Here is a 20,127-nt window from a genome sequence, read left to right on the forward strand (position 1 = left end):
AAGAAAAACATTTATTAACCATTTCTTAAAGTAGCTCTCTTGAAATGAGAATGATGCCACTTTTTCCCTATGAAGTGCTCTCCCTCTTCTAAGCAGCCTTTCCGTACATGGCTGTGTGATACTGACCCGTTTCACATCTAACAGGTGCATAAACCCAGTTTGCTTTTAAAAAGCACTTCCCAAGATCAGTGAAAGGTGAAGTTTACTTTTTCTTGGGTTTCTAAACAACAGACAGAAAGCCCAGCTGGGTGATTTGAAAAGACAATGTCAGCTGTGAAGTACAGATGGAAGTGTTACCCGGTAGTAACTGGATGTGTGGGAAAGGGGTTTACTTTCCTAATAACTCATCTTCTATCATTTCTCCATACCTGGCAGATGAATAATCAAGCCAGACTTTGTAAGTGCTTCTGTACTTAGTGAACTGATAGCGAAGTGTCAAATTTTGAAACCTAGTCCCTGTTATTGGTGCAACACCATTAAAGCATCCGTTACAGCTCTCATCTTTCATTACTAGAGTGAGCACAGGGTCCCATGGATGATGCAGCTTCCAGAGGAAGCTTTAAAATGAGATTTCTCAGTTTCACAGGCAACACTAAAACCCCTTTATGAATGTTCACATGATTTTTCCTGTGAATCCAGACTCGCTCTAGAAACTCAGCCTAAAAAAATCTGGGGAAAAAAAAATCAGCTGGGTTTCAGTCTATAAATAAAATCTCCCACATGACCTTTAAATCCTTTTCTGATCTTTATAAATGGCTTAGTTTTTAAAGATGGAAAGTTACTGTGAGTTATGCAAGCTGCTTACGTTTGTAGGCAAATCACATTTTTAGTTCCTTGATGGAAAGAAACAGTTAAGGCATCCATGACTTGCACTTCTGTTGCTGAATGTATTCAGCAATAGAAAACTTGGTTAGTGTGTGCTGTGATCTAATTGAAAGAGGATGAAGCCACCCATTCACTTAAATCAAATATCCCATTATGTCCATGACAAACAGAATGGGAATGATGGGCAACACAATCAATTTTTAAAATAGCATTATGGTTAGTAAAGAACTAAATCCTGCAGTTCTCAGCATAGACTGATCCTCTCGAGCTCTGAACTTTTAGTCCTTTGGAGCTCTGCCTAAGTATACCGCAGGATTTGGCAGGGTTATAACCATATTTAATCAGGGCTTGATCCAGGTTGTAGCAGACATTAAAAAGTTTTCCACTGACTGCCATGGACATTTGATTCGGCTTCTATGCTGTATAAATTTGCTCTTTCATCCAAGCTGCATGTACCTTCATCACATATGAAGAGGGTCAACCAGAATGCCATGGCAGCCTTCGGACAGGATTTCTTTTATTTTGTGGTCATACTGATCCAGATGTTATTTTAATAATTTCTCTAGTGCCTTACCTAACATGAGGCAAAGCACACCTTTAGTAGTTGCCCAAAGTTGCTTAGACTGCCCCTCTGAAATGGTAATTTTGCAGCACGGCAAATAATGCAGCAATAGCTGGTGGTGGGTTTTTTGATGTCTCTGAGATGTTTTCCGCTATAGTGTTGCTCATGACTTCAGTCTCCCAATCTGTTACCAGAGCCTCCACGACCTCTTTCTTACCTAGAAGACTTGACAGCAGTGCTTTCCAGTGCTGGGACCAGTACTCGTTCAGTACTGACCTCTCCTTCAGGAACAAAAATGACCGTCAGTCCAGGGATCTCTGCTCTCATAGGTAAGTCAAGCGCTTTAAGATTTTTTTTAGATTAAAAAGGGTTTAGAATTTAGATTACAGTTATGCATCCAGTTATCCAGCCATGAAGCACTGGGACAAAAGACATCCAACCAACAGCACATTGTCAGTCATAATCACTGCCAAATTATTCTCAGAACTCAGAAACTCATTTTAAAAAAGGATGTCCTTTTATTAGTGTAATGCCTCAAAGCTGCATGCGGTATAAGGGTTCCATTGTGCCATACTTTATAACATCCTGTAAGAAGCAGTCCCTGCTCTGAGGGGCTGGCAATCTCATTCAACGCAAGACATGGCAAACTGGTGTGCCAGTTGATCTAAAAGAAGAAACACTTGTGGCTCTGTTTTCCTTCTGCATTTGGATACTAGTCTTTCATACTGTATATCCTTCTTCTTCAGAGCCTTTTCTAGAGTTTTGCCTATCCCTCTAGACATGTTTTTCTCTTGCAAGCTCTCTGTTTCATTCTGTTCATTTTATTTCTCTTTGTTTTATCACACACCCAATGTCTGCACAAAGCCATATAAGGAAATAATCCCCAATGAAATGCTTTTCTTCTTTTCATCCTTTTCTGTCTTCCATACAGCTTTCTTCTCTTTACACGGCAAGTTCTGTTATATGCTTTAAACTCCTTTCAGATCTGGGGGCGTGGTTTGTTTGCAAAGAGCATCTCATCCTTTTCTAAAGTTCAGGGTATGTTTATTTTAAAATTTCATTTCTCATGCTGATCTTGAGCCTCTACTAACTGTCGGGCTCAGATAGACAAACAGCTTCTCTAATGGCCTTGTTACTACCTTCCAAAACATTCTTTGCTTACATTTAGTAACAATTTTAAGATTTTATTTTCACACTGGAGGCTTTCTATTTATGTTTTTAGTTTTGTATGGATTACTTTTCCCCAGTGCTGACATATGCATACATTTGCAATGGCTTTTAGCGTGCAGCTCTGGATTACCTTTCTGCTTGCACAAAAACTTCACTGAAATAGTCCTTGGTGGGGGGAATATCTGAAGGTATTTATTAGCATTGAATAAACCATTTTGAGTATAGTTTTATTGTACTCACTGTTGTAAGACTGGGTCACACTCCTGCTTCATCCATTTCCTCCCAGGTTTCCAAAAAGAGGTCTTTAGTAGTTGTAGGGCTTTATTATTGTTTGAAAGCAGTAATTGAACCACAAAGGGTGTTCTTCACTGCCTGTATATAACCACCTCTAAATTAATTTCATTTGGCCATGTCACCCTGTACCCTGCTATTCCACTTCAGGGGCAAAGAAACTCCATGCATCTTAATAGCAAAATAGCAAACCAGTTTCATTCTTGAGGCAATTCCCTCAACTTCACTGAAGTTTTACTGACCTGAATTTGAGGCCTCTACAGTTAAAAAGTAAGGAAACCTCGTAAGAGATTTTTTCTAATGAAAAATCAGCATGGAATGGGCTATCCAATCAATTAGAAAGCTGCAGTCCAGTGTGCTGCATCATGTAGTATCACTGAAACAAATACACAAAGCATTCAGCTTCCATGTATATTACTTAAATACGTTGTCTGTGGTTGTACCAAAGAATTTGGATTCATCTACTATGAAAACACCCATTACTGAAAAAAAAAAGACTCATCTCTCAGATTTTTTTTTTTGTAATATACATCTAGTTTACTCTGTACACTAATATCAGTATGGATTATAATCGAAGACTCTATATTTACTCCCAAATTTAGTCTCCCCACAGTCTTCCAGTGCAGTAGCTGAGTTTATCATGGACTACAATGACACATTCATAACCAACCTTTGCTTGAAATATTGCTACATGGAAAAGAAAATCTGCATATGTTTTTAAGCACCAGCTGGAAACACCAATTTGGGAACAACTTGTGAACTTGTAAACCTGTGACCCATGCCTGTGTCCCCTGTCCACAGCATGCTGTCCTCTAATTCTTCCTATTCTGCCACCCAGCCAATTGACTTTATTCCTTACTTTCATCATTGATTATGTTGGGGTGTTTGCTCTACATGCGCTGCATGCCCCATATAAGAACTTTAATTATATAAATTACTATGTTGATACCGTAAGTAGGCAGATGAAAAACTCTCTAAGACTCAATTTGGAGTTTTAGAAAGCAGGCATTCTTTATTGTGGTGCCGGGCGCACAGGGGATTGCTCCACCTAGTGTGCGCGCTGGGCTGCTCAACTATGGGAGTTATGTACAAGCAGAATATACATATTCATTAGATTTCTGAGAAATTATTAGCATATTCATGTTATTTCCTGGAACTCATTAACATATGCAAAAGTCTTTAACGCATGCACTCTTATGTTCATTGGTGGTCTTCCAGGGTCCTCTGGTGGTCGTCGACAGTCTTCCTCACTGTGTCCACTAATTGAACTCAGTCTTTTCACCTAGTTGCAGTAGCTGATTTCAGCATAACTTCCTTATCCGTTCCACCCCTGTACACAGAGCTTCAAGGATTCCTTTTATCTATGGAATGTCCAGTCTGCAGAACATTTAGCTACTTTGCTTCGACAAAGAAAACCGTATGTCTCCTTAGTATTTCGGTATCAGTGTATAGGATCCCTTGTCTGTGCTACTGCTGACAGGCACCAGCATCTCTTGGGACTCAGAAGGCATTGAATTAGACCTGATATTTGGAAGTCTAAGGACATTAGGATTTGTTGAGTAGAGAAGGAAAATAGGACATGTGCAAAGGAACAGAGTGAAGTGTGAAGAAAAGGAGTGATAAGTAAGCTTTGGGGAAACTTTATATTTTAAGGAGTTAAAAGACACCAAAGGTGAAAAGTTATGTTAGAAACCTGGATAAATTCAGATACAGGTTTGCCAGGGTTTAAGAAAAATGGGAATCAAAACTTCATTAAACACTGGTTTTGTGCCTTGAAAAAAAACCAGAAAATATTAGCACAGCAACAGAAGATTAAAGTTGCAAATGAGAACTCGTTTGGAAATTAACAACTGTATAAAATATAACAACAATTAACAAGCTGAGCTGAAAGGAGAGGACTGGAGCCTCCAGATTATCATACATGCTGTGCACTTTATTGTGGAATTGTGGAATTGTGCAATGCTTCCACCATCATTTCAACCATTTGGAACTATGAACTTGCTCTCTGGAGTCAGCTACTATGCATTTCTTTTACATCAATTTCAGGGGGGTTGCAGAAGGGAAAGATCAGGGTCGTAACACAAATATCTGGTTTGGAGGTCTTCCTTTTCATTGTTAATGGTCATTCAGCAGTCATTTGTGTGCCTCCACTATAGAAGTAGAAGAAAAGATCCATTAAAGACCCATGTCCTGCCCAATGGAGTCAGCAACACTCCCATTAAGATCTAATGTAAAATACCTTTTTGCATGAGCTTACAGGAACATTTTTGTCTTACGTACTTCTTTCTTTTATTTCTAAAAGGTTGAGATTTCAGTTAGTTTCTAGGCCCAACTCATCATCCGGTTAGAGAGCATGAGGTAGATAGTGGCTTAGGCAGACTGATGCTTACCTGCTCCTTCACAACTGTTGGAAGTATGTGTAGAATACTGCAGTCCTCCCCAGCCCTCAAATTTGTTGGCAGGTTGCATAGTAGACACTTCTGTGTTATCTGCAGATCACACACCTGAAGGACAGGACTTTCCTCAAAGCAGAAGCTAGAGCACCCGTGAGCTTGGGAATATTTCTGGGTTTTACAGTAGCACAAACTGACAATCAGTGATGAGCAACAGACTGTCATGCACTTTCTGATGTCCTTGGTTCATGGCAGGCACACAAGAAGACTTTCTATCACACAAAACATAGAACACAGTAAATTTCTGAAGTGACACCAATTTATATTTCTTTGGAAAGCTTTCACGTTAGATCTTAATCTTATTAAAGTTTCTGTCTTTGAGACTTTTTAGATTTTGAATACAGTTTTCCTGAATGTTGGTAATGAAAGTATTATAAGAAACTCACCCTATTCCTCAGAAAGGAATTCCTTTGTTTGTCACTTGATAAGAACTTTTGAGTTTTAACAATATTCATGACCATTTGACTTCTATAAGCCCTGATTATCTTTTTGAATTAAAGGAACATCCTAAGTTCATGTATTTTCAGTAGAGTTTCCTTATCTATGCTACCAGTATCACTGTATTTTTTTACACAACTCTCTGGACACATTTACATGCGTCTTGAGCTTTGTAAATGTTAATTTTGGCAAAACTGAAGTTGTAGGACCCAGTGTTCCTGACTTCTAACACTCCTGCAGAAAAGACTTTGGGTCTATCAAGAATATTTGTTTTCATTTGGGTTCAAGCTTGTTTTTTTCTGTACCTGAAGACATTTCAGTGAGAAAATCTGAGGATCTTACAAATCCTGGTGGGGATTCACTGCAATTTCTCAAATTTATTGTGACCTTATTGGCAACCTCAACAAACTTGTCAAAAGATACAAAATATGATATAAAAATGTCTCCTTATCTTAGCACAGAAGGTATAATACTGTGTCATTGCAGTTATGTGGCATAGTGAAAGCTGAAGCTTTAATGACTTTGACTTATATATGTGAATTATATTTAAGTGAGGATTCTTTCAGGAACATTGGAAGATAGGCCAGAAATTAATACCTCTAGCAATATAGAAATGTAGGAGTACCTATAAAATGTCACAGTGAAGGAGAAGAGGTTGAAGGAGAATGTACTTTGACTGCTTGTAACAGCACAGTGTTTCTTGGCATCTGTTGTTTTGTTTAAATATTTTGTTACAGATGAGCCTTTGAGTTGCACAGAAAATATCTGTGAACACATTTGATAATTTTTCCCCAAAGATTCAGGTTCATGTCCCACATGTTTTTTTCAGAAATCTTCATCATGTGTGATGATTTCTGAAAACATAATGTGCACTTGAGGATATGCATATTGAAGGAAGGGGGATTGCCATGTTGCACATTGTATATAATTAAATAAAGGTTTTGGACTGCATTTATGAGGCAGCCAAGGGAAGGGATGCATCTTTATTTTGGAATGCAGCACAGGTTCATGAATTTAAAGAGAAATGGGAGCATAAACTGTTAAGATAGCTAGGATCTGAAATTAACAGAAAATCTAGCTCTTACTTGGCACAGTGCAAGACTTAAGCAATGTCTTTAAAAAGAGAAGACATCCAAGAAAAATTAAGTATTGAGGTAATGGTAGCTACTCTATCTGTTGTGCATAGCTGCAATGTATATTTTTAAGGCTCACTGTATCCTGATCAAAGGTTCACATTTTGGCAAAAAAAAAAAAAAAGTTTTTTTGATAGAAAGAGGAGATGCTATCATTATGTAAAGTCTTGGCCTTTATTCTATTTATTTATGAATGCAATACAAATCCTGGAACATAATGGTTATTCTAGGGAATTTGAAGATATGAGTGAACCTATGGGGAAAAGCCTAGGCAATTATTTTGAATCTGGTTCCCATCCCCTTTTATCTCTTGAAATAAATATTCTCCAGTTTGTTCACTGGGAACCTGCTGTTATCCCCAGCTTAGGACATCTATCCAATTTTGTGTATTTAGCAAAAAAAGTCCCTATTTGTAGGAGATACTGAAAATAACTGTAAAGTTAGATGATAAAGTGTATTTTTTTATGACCAAAAAAGTACAGTCAATTGTAAAAAAAAGGAAATACTGCTGCTCCATATTTACTGTGTTCTCCCCGATGACTTCCATATCAAATTTACTCACTTCACAAATCAGAATGTGATTTTACTAACTGCCAGCACTGCAAACACAGTCCTAGAAAACAGATCTCTTTCTGGTTTTATATTTTATCCCAATGACCACAGAGTTAGAGCAGCTTAGCTGCTAGTTTCACTGCTGCTTCAGATGATGAAGAGCTGGACTACAAATTCCTGTTCTGCAAACACCTATGCTATTTAGCAATGAAGCTGTTTTTAAAAAAAAGTAATAACAAAAACCTTTGACTTCAAAGATGGATGCCAAGGCTTATTCTTACCAAAATCAGTATTTCCCTCTCACTTTTTATTTTACTGGCAATAGTATATCCTCCTCATTTTCTAGTAGAGTCACTTAGATGCACAGAAGAGGCCCCAGAAAGCAGAATGGAAAAACATAATTATAGCAGCCACCTTGCTTGCAATGGCCAGCCTTTTGAGTATGAATAAATACTCCGAAAGGGCCAACTGCATTAGAGCCAAGGCCCGAAGTTCAAGAGGGTTTTCAGCCTTTTTTTTTTTTTTTTTTTTTTTTTGGGGACCGGCTTTTTAGAGGGGACCACTTCAAGTCTGTGGCTAGTCTTTGCCTACCTGCAGATTTAAGGGTTATCTAGATGTGGCACTGAACAGAAAAATTAACATAGAACTTTTTGCATGTTCTGGGGTGCAGTGTAGTGAGTCAAATGCTGTGCTGCTGACTACTTTAGGAGAAGAAACAGATCATATAGATAGACTGATGTCATGATCAGGACCAAACTCTTCCAGCAGAGCCAGAGAAGTTAGGGCTGCAATTGCTTGCTATGTCTCTTGCTTTTGAGCCATAACATTCATAAACATAGGACTGACACTTGCTCAAAATCAGTGTGAAAAGCAATAAATGATCCAAATGAACACAACTGATCTCACCAGTGCAAATCTCTTGCGACGTTTGGCGATATACTCAAGAGCAAGAGTATATCTTTGTGAAACATAAGTTTTCCTTTACTCCCTTTTGCCCTTCCCCTCTCTTCCATGAGCCTGCTCTAAATTTTCCTAGGTTTTGGGAATTACTGCTGCATTAAAATTGGAAACAGAAACACAACATACAAAGTAATTTACAATCTGCACAGAGTCAGCAAAGAGAAAACTCATGAGTAATTATGATTAAACCAGTGTCTGTGCTCCCCTAAGGAAAAAGACAGCTGCAGAAGTTGTGCAGTAGGAGTCAGATAAAATCATGACTATCTGAGAAGTTATTTTGCACAACACCATTTTTTTCCTCCTCACTCTCTGTAATAAATTGGACATCATGTTTGAAAAGTAGTTCTAATGCTAAAGGATATTTTTTCAGCAACTTTATTTTACACTAACAACACTTCCACTGTCATGAGGATAAAGCACCAGGTGCATTCTTGGGATAATCTGTCCTGTTCATTGTGTTTTCTGTTCGCTTTTGCCTTAGTGAAAATTCTGCCTTGTCACACTGTTTACGAGAATTCCCATGTAAGCAACATTTCTATAAAGATGAGAATTAAAATTAATATCAAGAGTATGCCATTATCATTGCAATTAATTCCCCAATCAGACTCTATCCATTGATTACATTCTAAATATTGTATAAAGTTCATACAGTATTGTAGTATCTTCCTTCTACATCAGACTACACCATAACATTTCATTGAAATGTGTGGCTTTTCATTTGCAAGTGCATGCTGTGTACATTTCAGTCTATACACTACATGACGATAGCTCTGCTTGGTCGAACATTTTGACCACACTGATACAGTGTTTGTTTTTCAGGCAATCAGACACTAGTCCTCCCACTGCCAAGCTCTGAAAGCAGAGTCAAGAGAGCAAGGTCCTCAAGGCAATCTGCTGCCTTGGGTTTTTTTCCTGCCTGCTGTTTGATGCCATGAATGAGCTAATCTGAGAACCACTGATCTACAGCAGTGGTCCAAAATGCTGCCACATAAAATAATATCACTGGCCTCTGGGGCAACATCTGTTTAATTTTGGTTTTGTGGTAAGAACTGCAGCCCTTGAACTTGTGTCTCTACGATTTTCCTGGATCACTGGCCTAGATTCTGTCCTAACATAGATATAAATGATGCAGAGCTCCACTGAGGCAAGTTCTGGTGAAAAACTAGGGGTATCAGACTTGCCACAGGTTTCCCAGTCTGGAAACCTGTCATTCTGCCAGCTCCTTCACATAAAAGATCTTTTAGCCTCTTGCACAACTTAAGACTTGCTCTAGAGTAAGTGTTAAGGGAGTTTTCAAACGCTGTGGGATTTTTGACCTGTTGACTAAAGGACTTACCCATTCTAAGTTTTGAAGCACCCTCGCCCTCTGGGTTGGTTCTCAAAACCTCTCCCAAATGGCTAAAGCACTTTCTTAATAGGGCAGACATTACAGCCTCTCTGGAGCAAGCAGCACTGACTTTCTTGCACCTTTCTGCCCTCCACCTTCTCTGCTCTGCATTTGTTGTTTTCCTTGCACCACAGGAAGTTTCCTGAGATGCTGATGTCTCAGGATGTAGCAAGTTTATATTGGCTTAAGAAATACAGAAAGGCTTCTACAGCAGCACTGACCTTCGCAACTTGGGCTGGTAATGGCGTTACATGTTATCTCTTGCTCTGTCTTTTGTTGAACTCCTTGTGCTGTATCGTTGTTCAGTGCTCGCTCCACGTGCCTCTTTTGAGTGTTACTTTTCCCCTACAAATGTACTTGTACAGTTAACCTGGAGCTGTAGCAATGGTGGAGATGTTTACACTGAAGGGTTCTTCTTTTCCGTCTTTGTCATGCGCTGAATAAACCCATCAGAGTTAGCTCAGGACGTCATTTCAACATGCTGTATCCATTCTTGTAGGTTTTGGTTTCATGATTTACCATCGGTGATTGTTTTCAGCCCAATCCTTATTAATACAAGATTCTTGATGTGTAGGATTCCCACTGTCAGAGTCATTTTTAGAAAACAGTATTACTACCAGAGCTTGAAAATTCCCTCACTTTTTTAATGGGTCACAATGTGGCTGTATATTTGGGAACATTTTTTACAACCTCTGTGGGGCAGGGAATGGGCCTAACTCAATTTTTGTTGAATACAGTGTAAATTTACAATGCTATGTAAATAATATCTAATAACAACATGTGTGGCATTTGGTAACCAATTTAGGTGTTTTGAGAACTGTTTAAAAAACATGTCGTATGTTTAGTATAGTAAGTTTCAACTGCTCCTTTGGAGCCATAAATAGTTATTTAAAATACCTTCTTTTTTTAAAATGCTACTGTCATCAGCTGAATTGGCCTATTTCAAGAATTCCCAAATACATAGCTTTCCTTGTCTAGCATAAATTCATGTTCATTTGACCTCCTTTAAACAATTAAAAATAAAGGTTATATTTACATTAACATTAATTCTTTCTTTTGGGGATTTTCAGGATCACATTACCTTTTATAAGTTTTATTTCATTCAGTATATGAAAGCACTGAGAAGTAATTTGCGTAACACCCTGAGTTAAGTGTCTGTTTAAATTTACACTTTGTACTATATTGAAAAATCTTTCCCCATAAGACAAACTATGAAGACTTGTCTCTTAGTTTTGCCACTTCAGCAAAACAGGTTTTACATGTATGTGACTTTCAGACATGATCTTACCTACTTTCATTTGGTTTGATAGCATTTTAAAAAGTTGAATACATCCTGTGAAATTTTCTTCCTTATGTTAGATACAGGACAGAATTAAATTTAACTCCATTTTAGGTTTAACATGTATTTCTCTTTCAGTCACCGAAGGAGAAAATCAGGTATGACAGGAAATTGGGGAAGTATTTCTCTGTTCCAGTCTGATCTCACCTACATAGTGTGAACACAGTAGTACAGTGTGAAGTCCAACATAGTAGTTCAGCACCAAGCTTGTACCTATTCAGATTGAACTGTGGCTTCTCTGCATTTTGTTCCAAGCATTTTGTTCTTAATTTCATCCTTAATCTTGTTTCTATTTTGCAAGTATACTTTAAGTCTTTGAATGTAGAGATTAGAGTGGAAATACTGTCAGGTTTCAAATCCTGTAGCTGCATTATATTTATCGCTTTAACACACTGTATTGTGGTCTACCACACTTTTCTGTCAGAGTTCAGTAAAATATATACAGAATCACAGAATATTTTTTTTATCTTGCTTTATTTCAGTTTTAATATAATTAATAATTCTGCTGCCAATTCCCTTTTTTCCTCCTTTGCCAGGTATTTCAGATAGTAGTTGGCAATCATCTTTTATCTCCCAATTTTATGTTTGGGTAGGTACATGCCTGTGACTTGCAGAGGCAGGGGCATAGGCCTTCTGGTTTGTAAGTCTAGCTGTGAACTTTCTGTGCTACTTTTATTGTACTTTGTGATGTCCTGAAACATGCAGTCCCTAACCATGCTTTTTTTTTCTCAAATTCAGCCTTTTTTTTTGTTGATTCAAAGTGTTTTGAACTAATGCAGCACAAACATTTGCCTATTTTGCAAGGAGTGATCACTGGTGAATAGCAGGGGTGTAAAACTGAAGTTTAAGGTGCAAGCATGTAGTTGAACATCAATACCAATGGATCCAAACTGCATACCACAGTGTGTGTTTATATCCAGGCTATGCTAGCCCAACCTGTCTCTTAAATAGGAAGTCATTTCCAAAGATGAAAGTGTTGGCCCGAGACTAAGAAGGCAAGAGTTTGATTTCCAGCTCCACTGCTGGCACATGGCTTGGCCTCAGGTAAGACAGCATGCACCTCCATGTGCCTTGGTTAGCTGCCGGGAGAAAGGAAAAGATGAGCTTACCTCCCACAGCACAGGGCTGTGGTTGGAAAGCTAAGTAGTTTATTGAGCTCAGACTGTAAGACTATTTTGTTTAAAGAAATTTAAATGCCTCATCTTGACCTGAAGTCTTCACTCAGATTCCATCTTTAGTAAATATTAGAAATATTGCCTGGGATTAATCAGCAGGTCAATAGTAAATTAGAGAGCTATTTGTTAGACAAATATGAATGCATGAAAATAATCTATATTTTAAGAATAAATATCTTTTCTAAAGGCAATGCTGTTGGGTTTTTTTTACTTGTATTACAAACGGTATTTAGTACTTGCAAAGTTTGTTTGATGTTTTCACTATTGCTTTCCATACAGTTCTGCTGATTTAAGGTATCAGGCTGCTAAAAAAAGGAATCCTAAAATCAACAGCCTTTGCACTTGTTTTTTTTCTGTTGTTCAAGCCTGCAAGTGAAAGAGCGATGCATGCTTTATATTTTGTTCTTTTAGCACTAGCACAGTAGCCCAGAGTCTTTCTGCAGCTACAGTCATACAGAAAGCATTGCAGAGGTATAACGGGGAGCTGAATTTGGCCTGCACCGTGCATTTATTCTTTCCTCTCAAGAAATTATTAGCATTGTTGTGAAACATTGGTCTTCCCTTTCCAAATACCGCCTTGTTATCCTTGAAATATTAACATTTCCCCTACTAAAAGATGTAATTTGTGTTAGATTTTTGTTTGTATCTCCAGCTTTTGCCCATCTATGACTCACTCATCCTGGCTTTGAATGAATTCAGAGTCACAGTAGACTTTGGAAGGGAGGCTGAAGGCAGTATTTTCTTTCTCTACTTAAGAAGGACTGAAGGAGAAGGGCCCGCTCATGCCAGAGCTTTCACTGCTCAGAAACAGTGCCAAAAAAATATTCCCTCCTCACCTTCCCAAGGGTTCTGATGCACTAAAGCTCTGCAATAGCTGTGCTGTCTGGAAACAAAGCTGGTTTTTCCTTCTCAGGCATTATAGGGACAGGTGTTGAGCTTTGGAAGGATAAGGCAGTCAATGTCCACAGGGATGGGAGGAAATAGAGAATAGCTGTTGGTAATCTGCATTAAATGGTATTAAAATTATTCCTGGGAGATGAGAAGGAGATAGTAATGGAACATGGTTTTTTATTGTACTCTGATTCTCACTTAATATGCATAAAACATTATCCCACAGCTTATGCATCCATACATGTGGGAAACACATAGGAAATGTCACTTGTGAAATGTGATTGATGCTTGTTCTGCATAAACAAATGAGGAGTATCCATTACATATGAGACTCATAGGTGTTAGTAAAGTTTTATTGTTAAATGTTAAAAAAAGTAATAATTACTTATGGGTAGAACGTATCTAGGGAATAGCGTTTGGGGTTTTCCCCCCATATTATTGATTACTGGCTGTTCCTTTAGCTAATATTTTATATATACATTTTGGAAGAAGAAATAATATATAAGGCAAGTAAAATAGTCAGTACTAGGAAGACTATATTGTTTTGCCTGACAATAATTTTTTTAAAGAAGAACAGGCACAAACTAGGACCATTTGTACAGTGAAGTCAATTTCAGTTCCTCTGTGTTTAACATCAAACTGACCTTTCTGCTTTCTTCATTTATCCTGTGCAGACTGTTTGCAAATGCAAACAGTAAAACTGAGCTCACAGCATGTCTTTGTCAGTTGTCATGGCTGTATGCTGACCTGTGGAAATCCCTGCAATTATCTTAGAAGACAAGCAAACTATAAAAAAATAGAATACTGTAGGCAAAAGGCATACAACCACTTACTGTTAAGTTTGTCCATTTCCTGTATATTCTTTTGTTTTCCATTGGTTTTAACTTAGGCAGCCTTAATCTGGGAGGCTGAAATCTTTCACGTCACCCATTTACTTGAGAATGAGTGTCATGGAAATTGGATGAGTGGTTTTTCAGCACAAAAGTAGGAAAAAACACATCAGTACTAAGGACAAAAGGAATAATGTAAAAAAGAAAGCTGTGTCTTTGTAGTCAGGAAGTGAGCACTGGGGAGAGAACTGCCAACGGTAAAAACTGCATTAGACCTTGCCAAAGAAATTAAAACAAATAGCAAAGACTCTTTACCCTTATAAATAAAAGTGGAAAAAGGGAAGAGGGGATACCACTGTGAGCAGTGTGCACTCTCTCATTCTGCCTTTTTTTTCCCCTTTTTCCTTCTTTTTTAATATTTAGCCGCATTAACTAGTTCTTTGCCAGTGAAATATTGGAGCCTACTGTGTGTGTCACTTGCCTTCCGCTGTGGAGCCCTTGCTCTCTGTAATACCTATTTCACACAGTGAACCATCCCCGAAGGGCAGCTTTATCCAGCCCACACCCTTCCCCACTGTGGATGCAGGCAGAGCTTGCCAGCGAGAGGGGACACAGCAAAGACCCGTGCAGCCACCACATCACTGAGGTGCCCAGTATTTATCCTCCTGAAAGGCAGAGGGGGTCTCCCCAGTGCCTGGATCTACCTCTCAGCATGAAAATGGCTGGGACGTGCCACAGGCCACCACTGGCTTTTTCCATCTTGTGTGAGTTCTTCTGCTTTGTATGAGCAAGAAAGCTTCAATTCTCGTGGGCAAGGCAGCATCTTCTGCCATAGGAATAGCGTAATAGGAGGTGTGATTAGTGGCAAAAGGCAGGCAAGTGAAGACTACAGTAACCCAGTCCCTACTCTTAGTTTAGGGGTGTGACCAAAGTCAGAAGGTCAGCAAGGGTTCCTAAACAAAGTAATGTAGTCCTCAAGTCTCAAGGTTTTGGTCTTGACGACGTTTGGAAGTCAAACTCTTCAGCCTTCCTGGGTAGTTTAATGAAAATGGTATTTTTATTCTTGCAGTTACAGGCACCTCAGTAAGGTATAGATAAATTCTTAAGGAAAAAATTTATATTTAAATAAAATCTTGATTGCAGCAACTATAAAGAGCATCTTACCTCTTTAGTAGGAACAGTACTTGCTCAGTATATGTTAGTTGAGGATCTCCTCAGGTGGACAGACAAGAATGAAAGGAAGAACAGTAACAAAACTGTCACATTGCAGTGTCTGTTCATTGTGTAATGCAGCTACAAAGGCATCATATTCACATCCTTATTTATCTCAGTGACTAATAAATAGTAATCAAATGACATGGAGATGACAATAAAGAAATATCAGCTGATGGAATTATTCCTTAATCTTAGAACAGTCTTCCATCTTTTAGTATTTTAAATTTGTACTCTTCCTTTTTTTATCCCACTCCTTTTGAACAGTGCTAATGTGAATGTTCATGTATATATGTTATGTTTGTTTATATAGTACACTTCTTTCAGAAGGGATTATGTATACAATGAAGTAATTCATTACACATACATACTAATATAAACAAAACAGTGTAAAGCTGCTGTATAACAAACTAACAATCAGTATAGATTGCATTCACAGAAACTTAGCCAGATCTTTCATATGTCAGTGAGATGCATGAAAGTGCAGGACTAGCCTAAGCCACAAGCAGTCCAAGTAATAGATGCCATCCCTTGCGCATGGCTTTTCTGGCTCCCCACCCCTGCAACTGGTGCAGGTGGGTTGCACTACAGAAATTGCCCAGTTCTTTCTTTTTCCCCGGGAAATATGTAAGGCAACTTAGCTATCTTTCCCAGGATATGCAAGTCGCACAAACCTTCTGCAATTTGTCATGAAAATGGAAAAGTGTGCAGCTGGTATGAGGACCACAGGAAATAGTATCTTACAGATACTCTCCCTCAACTCAACAGGCAAAGAACTCACTGTGAACCTAAACCTCATCAGCTGTGCTGATGATCCATAGGCATACCCATAAAATGCTTCAGAACAGCAGGTTTTTTTCAGTTGTGGGTTTTGGTTGGTTGTTGCTTGGAGAATTGCCCATTGCTGTGACAAAAAAACCTCTAAAGGCTCAATTTTATCTCTTTGTTTTTCAACAGTTTTTTGTGTAACAAAAATTTTGTGTAAACTTTTGTGTAACAAAAACTTCTGATTTCTAATATAAAAAAGAAGAGAGGAACATGGCCCTGTGGTTTAAATAGGAGATTTGGAGACCAAGTTCTGTTTGTATTGCTTGTTCAAGCATGCTCCTTGAGATTATGCTAGGTGTGTAACCTCCCTATCCCACTTTCCTCAATACTAAAATGAGGATGATCCAAAATAATGGGAACCTTAGAAGGCTTGATATAAATATTTCCAAACTGATCTGAGATTTTCATATGGCTGATTAACTGGCTTTTGGATAATTTTTTTCAGCTGCTGAGAAGGTATTCATTACCACAGTATTCCTATTTTTCATTATGAGAGAATGGGGAGAAAATAGGATGGAATCGACTTTTTCCCCTAATTTTGACCACTTCAAAGCATGTAATTTTGCAGCAAGTTCAGTACTCAGCAGGTTTCTTTCATGTCCCTGTTTTTTAGGTTGTGCTGTGGATGGTCATCCAACCCCAAACATCACCTGGCTTTACTCTGGTGAGCCTCTCAGTCTGCAGCATCACCTCCTGGCATCGGGCCGGATTCTTCAGATACTCAACATCAGTGATGCTCCTAATGGTGAATTCAGCTGCCTTGCTCAGAATGAGGCCGGCTCACTCACACAAAAAACGTCCCTGGCTGTACAAGGTAACTTTCCGGTTTCAGTCATGCTGCCCTGTGAAGCTCTTGCCGTGGACTTCCCTGCACTGCCTTTCTCATCCTCCATTTCTCCTCTATGAAGCCAGGACTGTCATGCACAGCAGGAAATAGATGTTTTAATGTTTTACTGCCATGGATATACATTTGCAGGACTACCAGGTACCTTGCAGTGTCTTAGGTGTTACTTTACCAAAATGACACCTGATATTTCTGGCCTGCTGAGCATAAAACACACCTTACTGGTTCAAGCTACACTTATGCTTGTTGAGTCTGGACAATTTTCTTGTCCAGAAATTCAAGACAGAGGTGTCACAGTTTGAACCCCTAAAATTAGAAGCCCCTCTGTTAATCTGCTAAAGTCAGTGTTTCACAGTTTCTTCTTGCTTGAAAACCCTTCACTTGCAAAAATGCTGCAACTGTTATATTTACCCTAGAAATAAGCTGAAAGTGATAAAGCTACAGAACAGAGCAGTGTGGATGGGTTGGAACAGAATATGCAGCTTTCATTGCTCCAATTGTCAGGGACGCAGTGGGGAAGAATTTAACTTTTCCTTAAATTTTGCCATAAAATTTTAAGTGTGTTGCAACTCCCCCATTCTTCTTCAGGATGGATGATATGTATGATCTACCTGGTCAGAAACCCACTGTTGTAAGATCATAGAATCATAGATACTGCTGGTAACTGCAGTTAACCACATATTCACTAAATCACACCACTTTAAAAATATAGATGCAATGTCCTGCATCACTGGCATCTGGCTTCACTTAACTGCTCTACCATGTCATTCACTTTCCATGCCTGATGCTTCGAAGAACCAAAAAATTGGGTTTGTTACACCAAAGACAGTCAGTGGTTTACATCTGCTGGAATACTGTTCCTTCTTTGTTCATTGCCTGGCACCTTGTAGGCGTAGGTAGCTCCCCTTCACGTGAGACACCGAGTCCAAATATTTCATCAGGGAGAACATCTCTGACTCCTTCTTTTCTAAGGGTCTCCTGCTGGCAGTTTTTGAGTGTTAACATGTCTCTCCCACACTTTTTGGCAGAATACCAGTGGTCAGTGGACAAGCTGATGGCTTGTTCGGCTTCCTGCGGCCACAAAGGGGTGCAGCTGCCCCAGCTGAGGTGCTTACTGGATGGGGCCGAAGTCAACATATCCCACTGCAGAGAGAAACCCAAGCCAGCCCTGCAGCCCATCGCATGCAACAGGAGAGACTGCCCTTCACGGTTCGTCTGTCTCATGTTAAAATGTCATACATGCTTTTAAGATGTGCTTGAAGAGTTCTTTGCACTGGACATCATGCCATTGCAGCCTCTGTGGCGCCTGTCTGGAGAAAAGTCATGGCTAAAAGGGAATTTATGAGTGCTTAACCTAGACAGTTGGGAATTTGTAGTAAGATTTGTGGAAAATATTGACAGTACATGGTAGAAAGAGAGTTTACTCCTCCAGTAATTAGGTTAGAAAATAATAGAGAGGCTATTGCCTACTCTTTATTAGTGAAGTTCACAGCTTGACTTGTATTGGGTGATTCCAGCCTCACCCTGTATTGGATGTAAATATCATGCCTGTTCTGAACTCTGTACTTATGGGAGTTTCATCACCCAAGAACTGTAGGGTCATATCTCTTTTGTGTTCTACATGGTTTCACACCACTTTATCCCAACAAAATAACAGACAAGAAACTAGGTTTAGCAGCTGTTTGGGGGTTTTATTCTGAGTTCCTGCATTGCCTGAACGTCAATATGGGCAGGACTGTAGGTGCAGCTGCAAAGAATTCCCTTAGCAGAGTGGAAATGTCTTTTGTAAAATAGGTGCATCCCACCAGATCTAGTGGGCATGAGGGGGTCAGACTGAGTTCTGTCTCCTTTTGGAGATTGCTAACTTGTGGTTTCCGTAGGTTTGTAACTCTCTACCCCTGTAATGCTCTGTTTTTTAGCTACTGTTAAACACAAAGGAGTCAGGACAGTTTGAAAGTCTTCTGACTACACTTAGATCTTCCTCTGCTGCTTCCTCTCCACGTAAAACATTTTTCTTCTTTGACACCCCTTGGTGCAAAGAAGAGTACATTCTGAGTGCCTATGCAGAGAGTCAGTGTACTATTATACTCCCTCCATGTTAAAAATATCCTACTTCTGCAATTCAGTGGCTCCTTAGCTGAGATGTGTAAATGTGCTTTTCCACATTTTTCTTGGTTTTTACTCCCTCCTCTCCCTTATTTCCACTGTGGACATGGTGTGCTTCAGTATACAAGCACTTAAAAGTAGTCAGGACCTCAAGAGAAATTTAGTACAACTTCTCTCATTCAACAGTGATTTGGGACTTGTATTAAAAAAGAGAGTCTAAGCTGAGGCAAGGAGAGGTGTTAAGTAACCTGATGAGAAGTAAGTGGCCAGATTTACCACTCTTGCTGTGTCTCTGGTATATGGCAAGGTTCTGTTTAATTACCTTTTAAAATATATTCCTACCCCTCTTTGCAGGCAAATGTTTTCTGAGTTGCCAGCTGAGTCATAAGAAGGAAACCAAAAGAGATTTGATGAAATGTGAAACACGCTCATTAGCAACAGTTTTCCTTGGTGATGGCAGTAAATTCCATGGGAATGGTTTATGTCTTTTTATACCTTCCTTGAACTGTAACGCAACCCACAATCCTCCCTCAACTCCTGAGAAACTCCTGAGATTTAAGCTTGGAAATAAAAGTTGATTGAAAAGCAGAGCAGAGCTTTACAAGGGGTGTGGAAACTTCAGATTCAACCTCACCAAACAGCATGAAAAAAAGTAGCAGTGTTTTTGCTGTGTTGGGAGTGTTTTTGCCTACATACTTGTTTCTGTGACCACGGGAGTCAATCACCCGCAGAAGACTGAGGAATAGCAATGGATGTTTTTACAAATATACTAATGACAAAAAGAGAGCCAAGGAGAATCTCCATCGTTTATTGGATGCAGGGAGGAACATTGTCACCGAGAATGATGAAAAGGCTGATGTACTTAATGCTTTCTTTGCTTCAGTCTTTTAATAGTCAGACCAGTTATCCTCAGGATATTCAGCCCCCTGAGCTGGAAGACAGGGACAGCAATCAGGATGAACCCCCCATAATCCAAGAGGACGCAGTTAACGACCTTCTACAACACCTGGATGCTCACAAGTCTATGGGGCTGGATGGGATCCACCCGAGAGTGCTGAGTGAGCTGGCGGAGGAGCTCGCCAAGCCGGTCTCCATCATCTGTCAGCAGTCCTGGTTAACGGGGGAGGTCCC

The 20,127-nt window shown here is 39.2% G+C and overlaps 1 protein-coding gene across 1 annotated transcript in view; it reads left to right on the top strand.

The window, feature by feature from the left end:
• The window catches only part of ADAMTSL1 (ADAMTS-like 1), a 468,861-nt gene that overhangs the window by 439,989 nt on the left and 8,745 nt on the right, over positions 1-20,127 (top strand). The window contains exons 24-26 of the mRNA XM_009328162.1: positions 1,582-1,716; positions 16,660-16,860; positions 17,919-18,099. Of these exons, the coding sequence (XP_009326437.1) occupies positions 1,582-1,716; positions 16,660-16,860; positions 17,919-18,099 (517 nt within the window). The remainder of the gene's footprint in view (positions 1-1,581; positions 1,717-16,659; positions 16,861-17,918; positions 18,100-20,127) is intronic.

This window comes from Pygoscelis adeliae, unplaced genomic scaffold, assembly GCF_000699105.1.
Source record: "Pygoscelis adeliae isolate BGI_AS28 unplaced genomic scaffold, ASM69910v1 Scaffold45, whole genome shotgun sequence".
Taxonomy (NCBI): Eukaryota; Metazoa; Chordata; class Aves; order Sphenisciformes; family Spheniscidae; genus Pygoscelis; species Pygoscelis adeliae.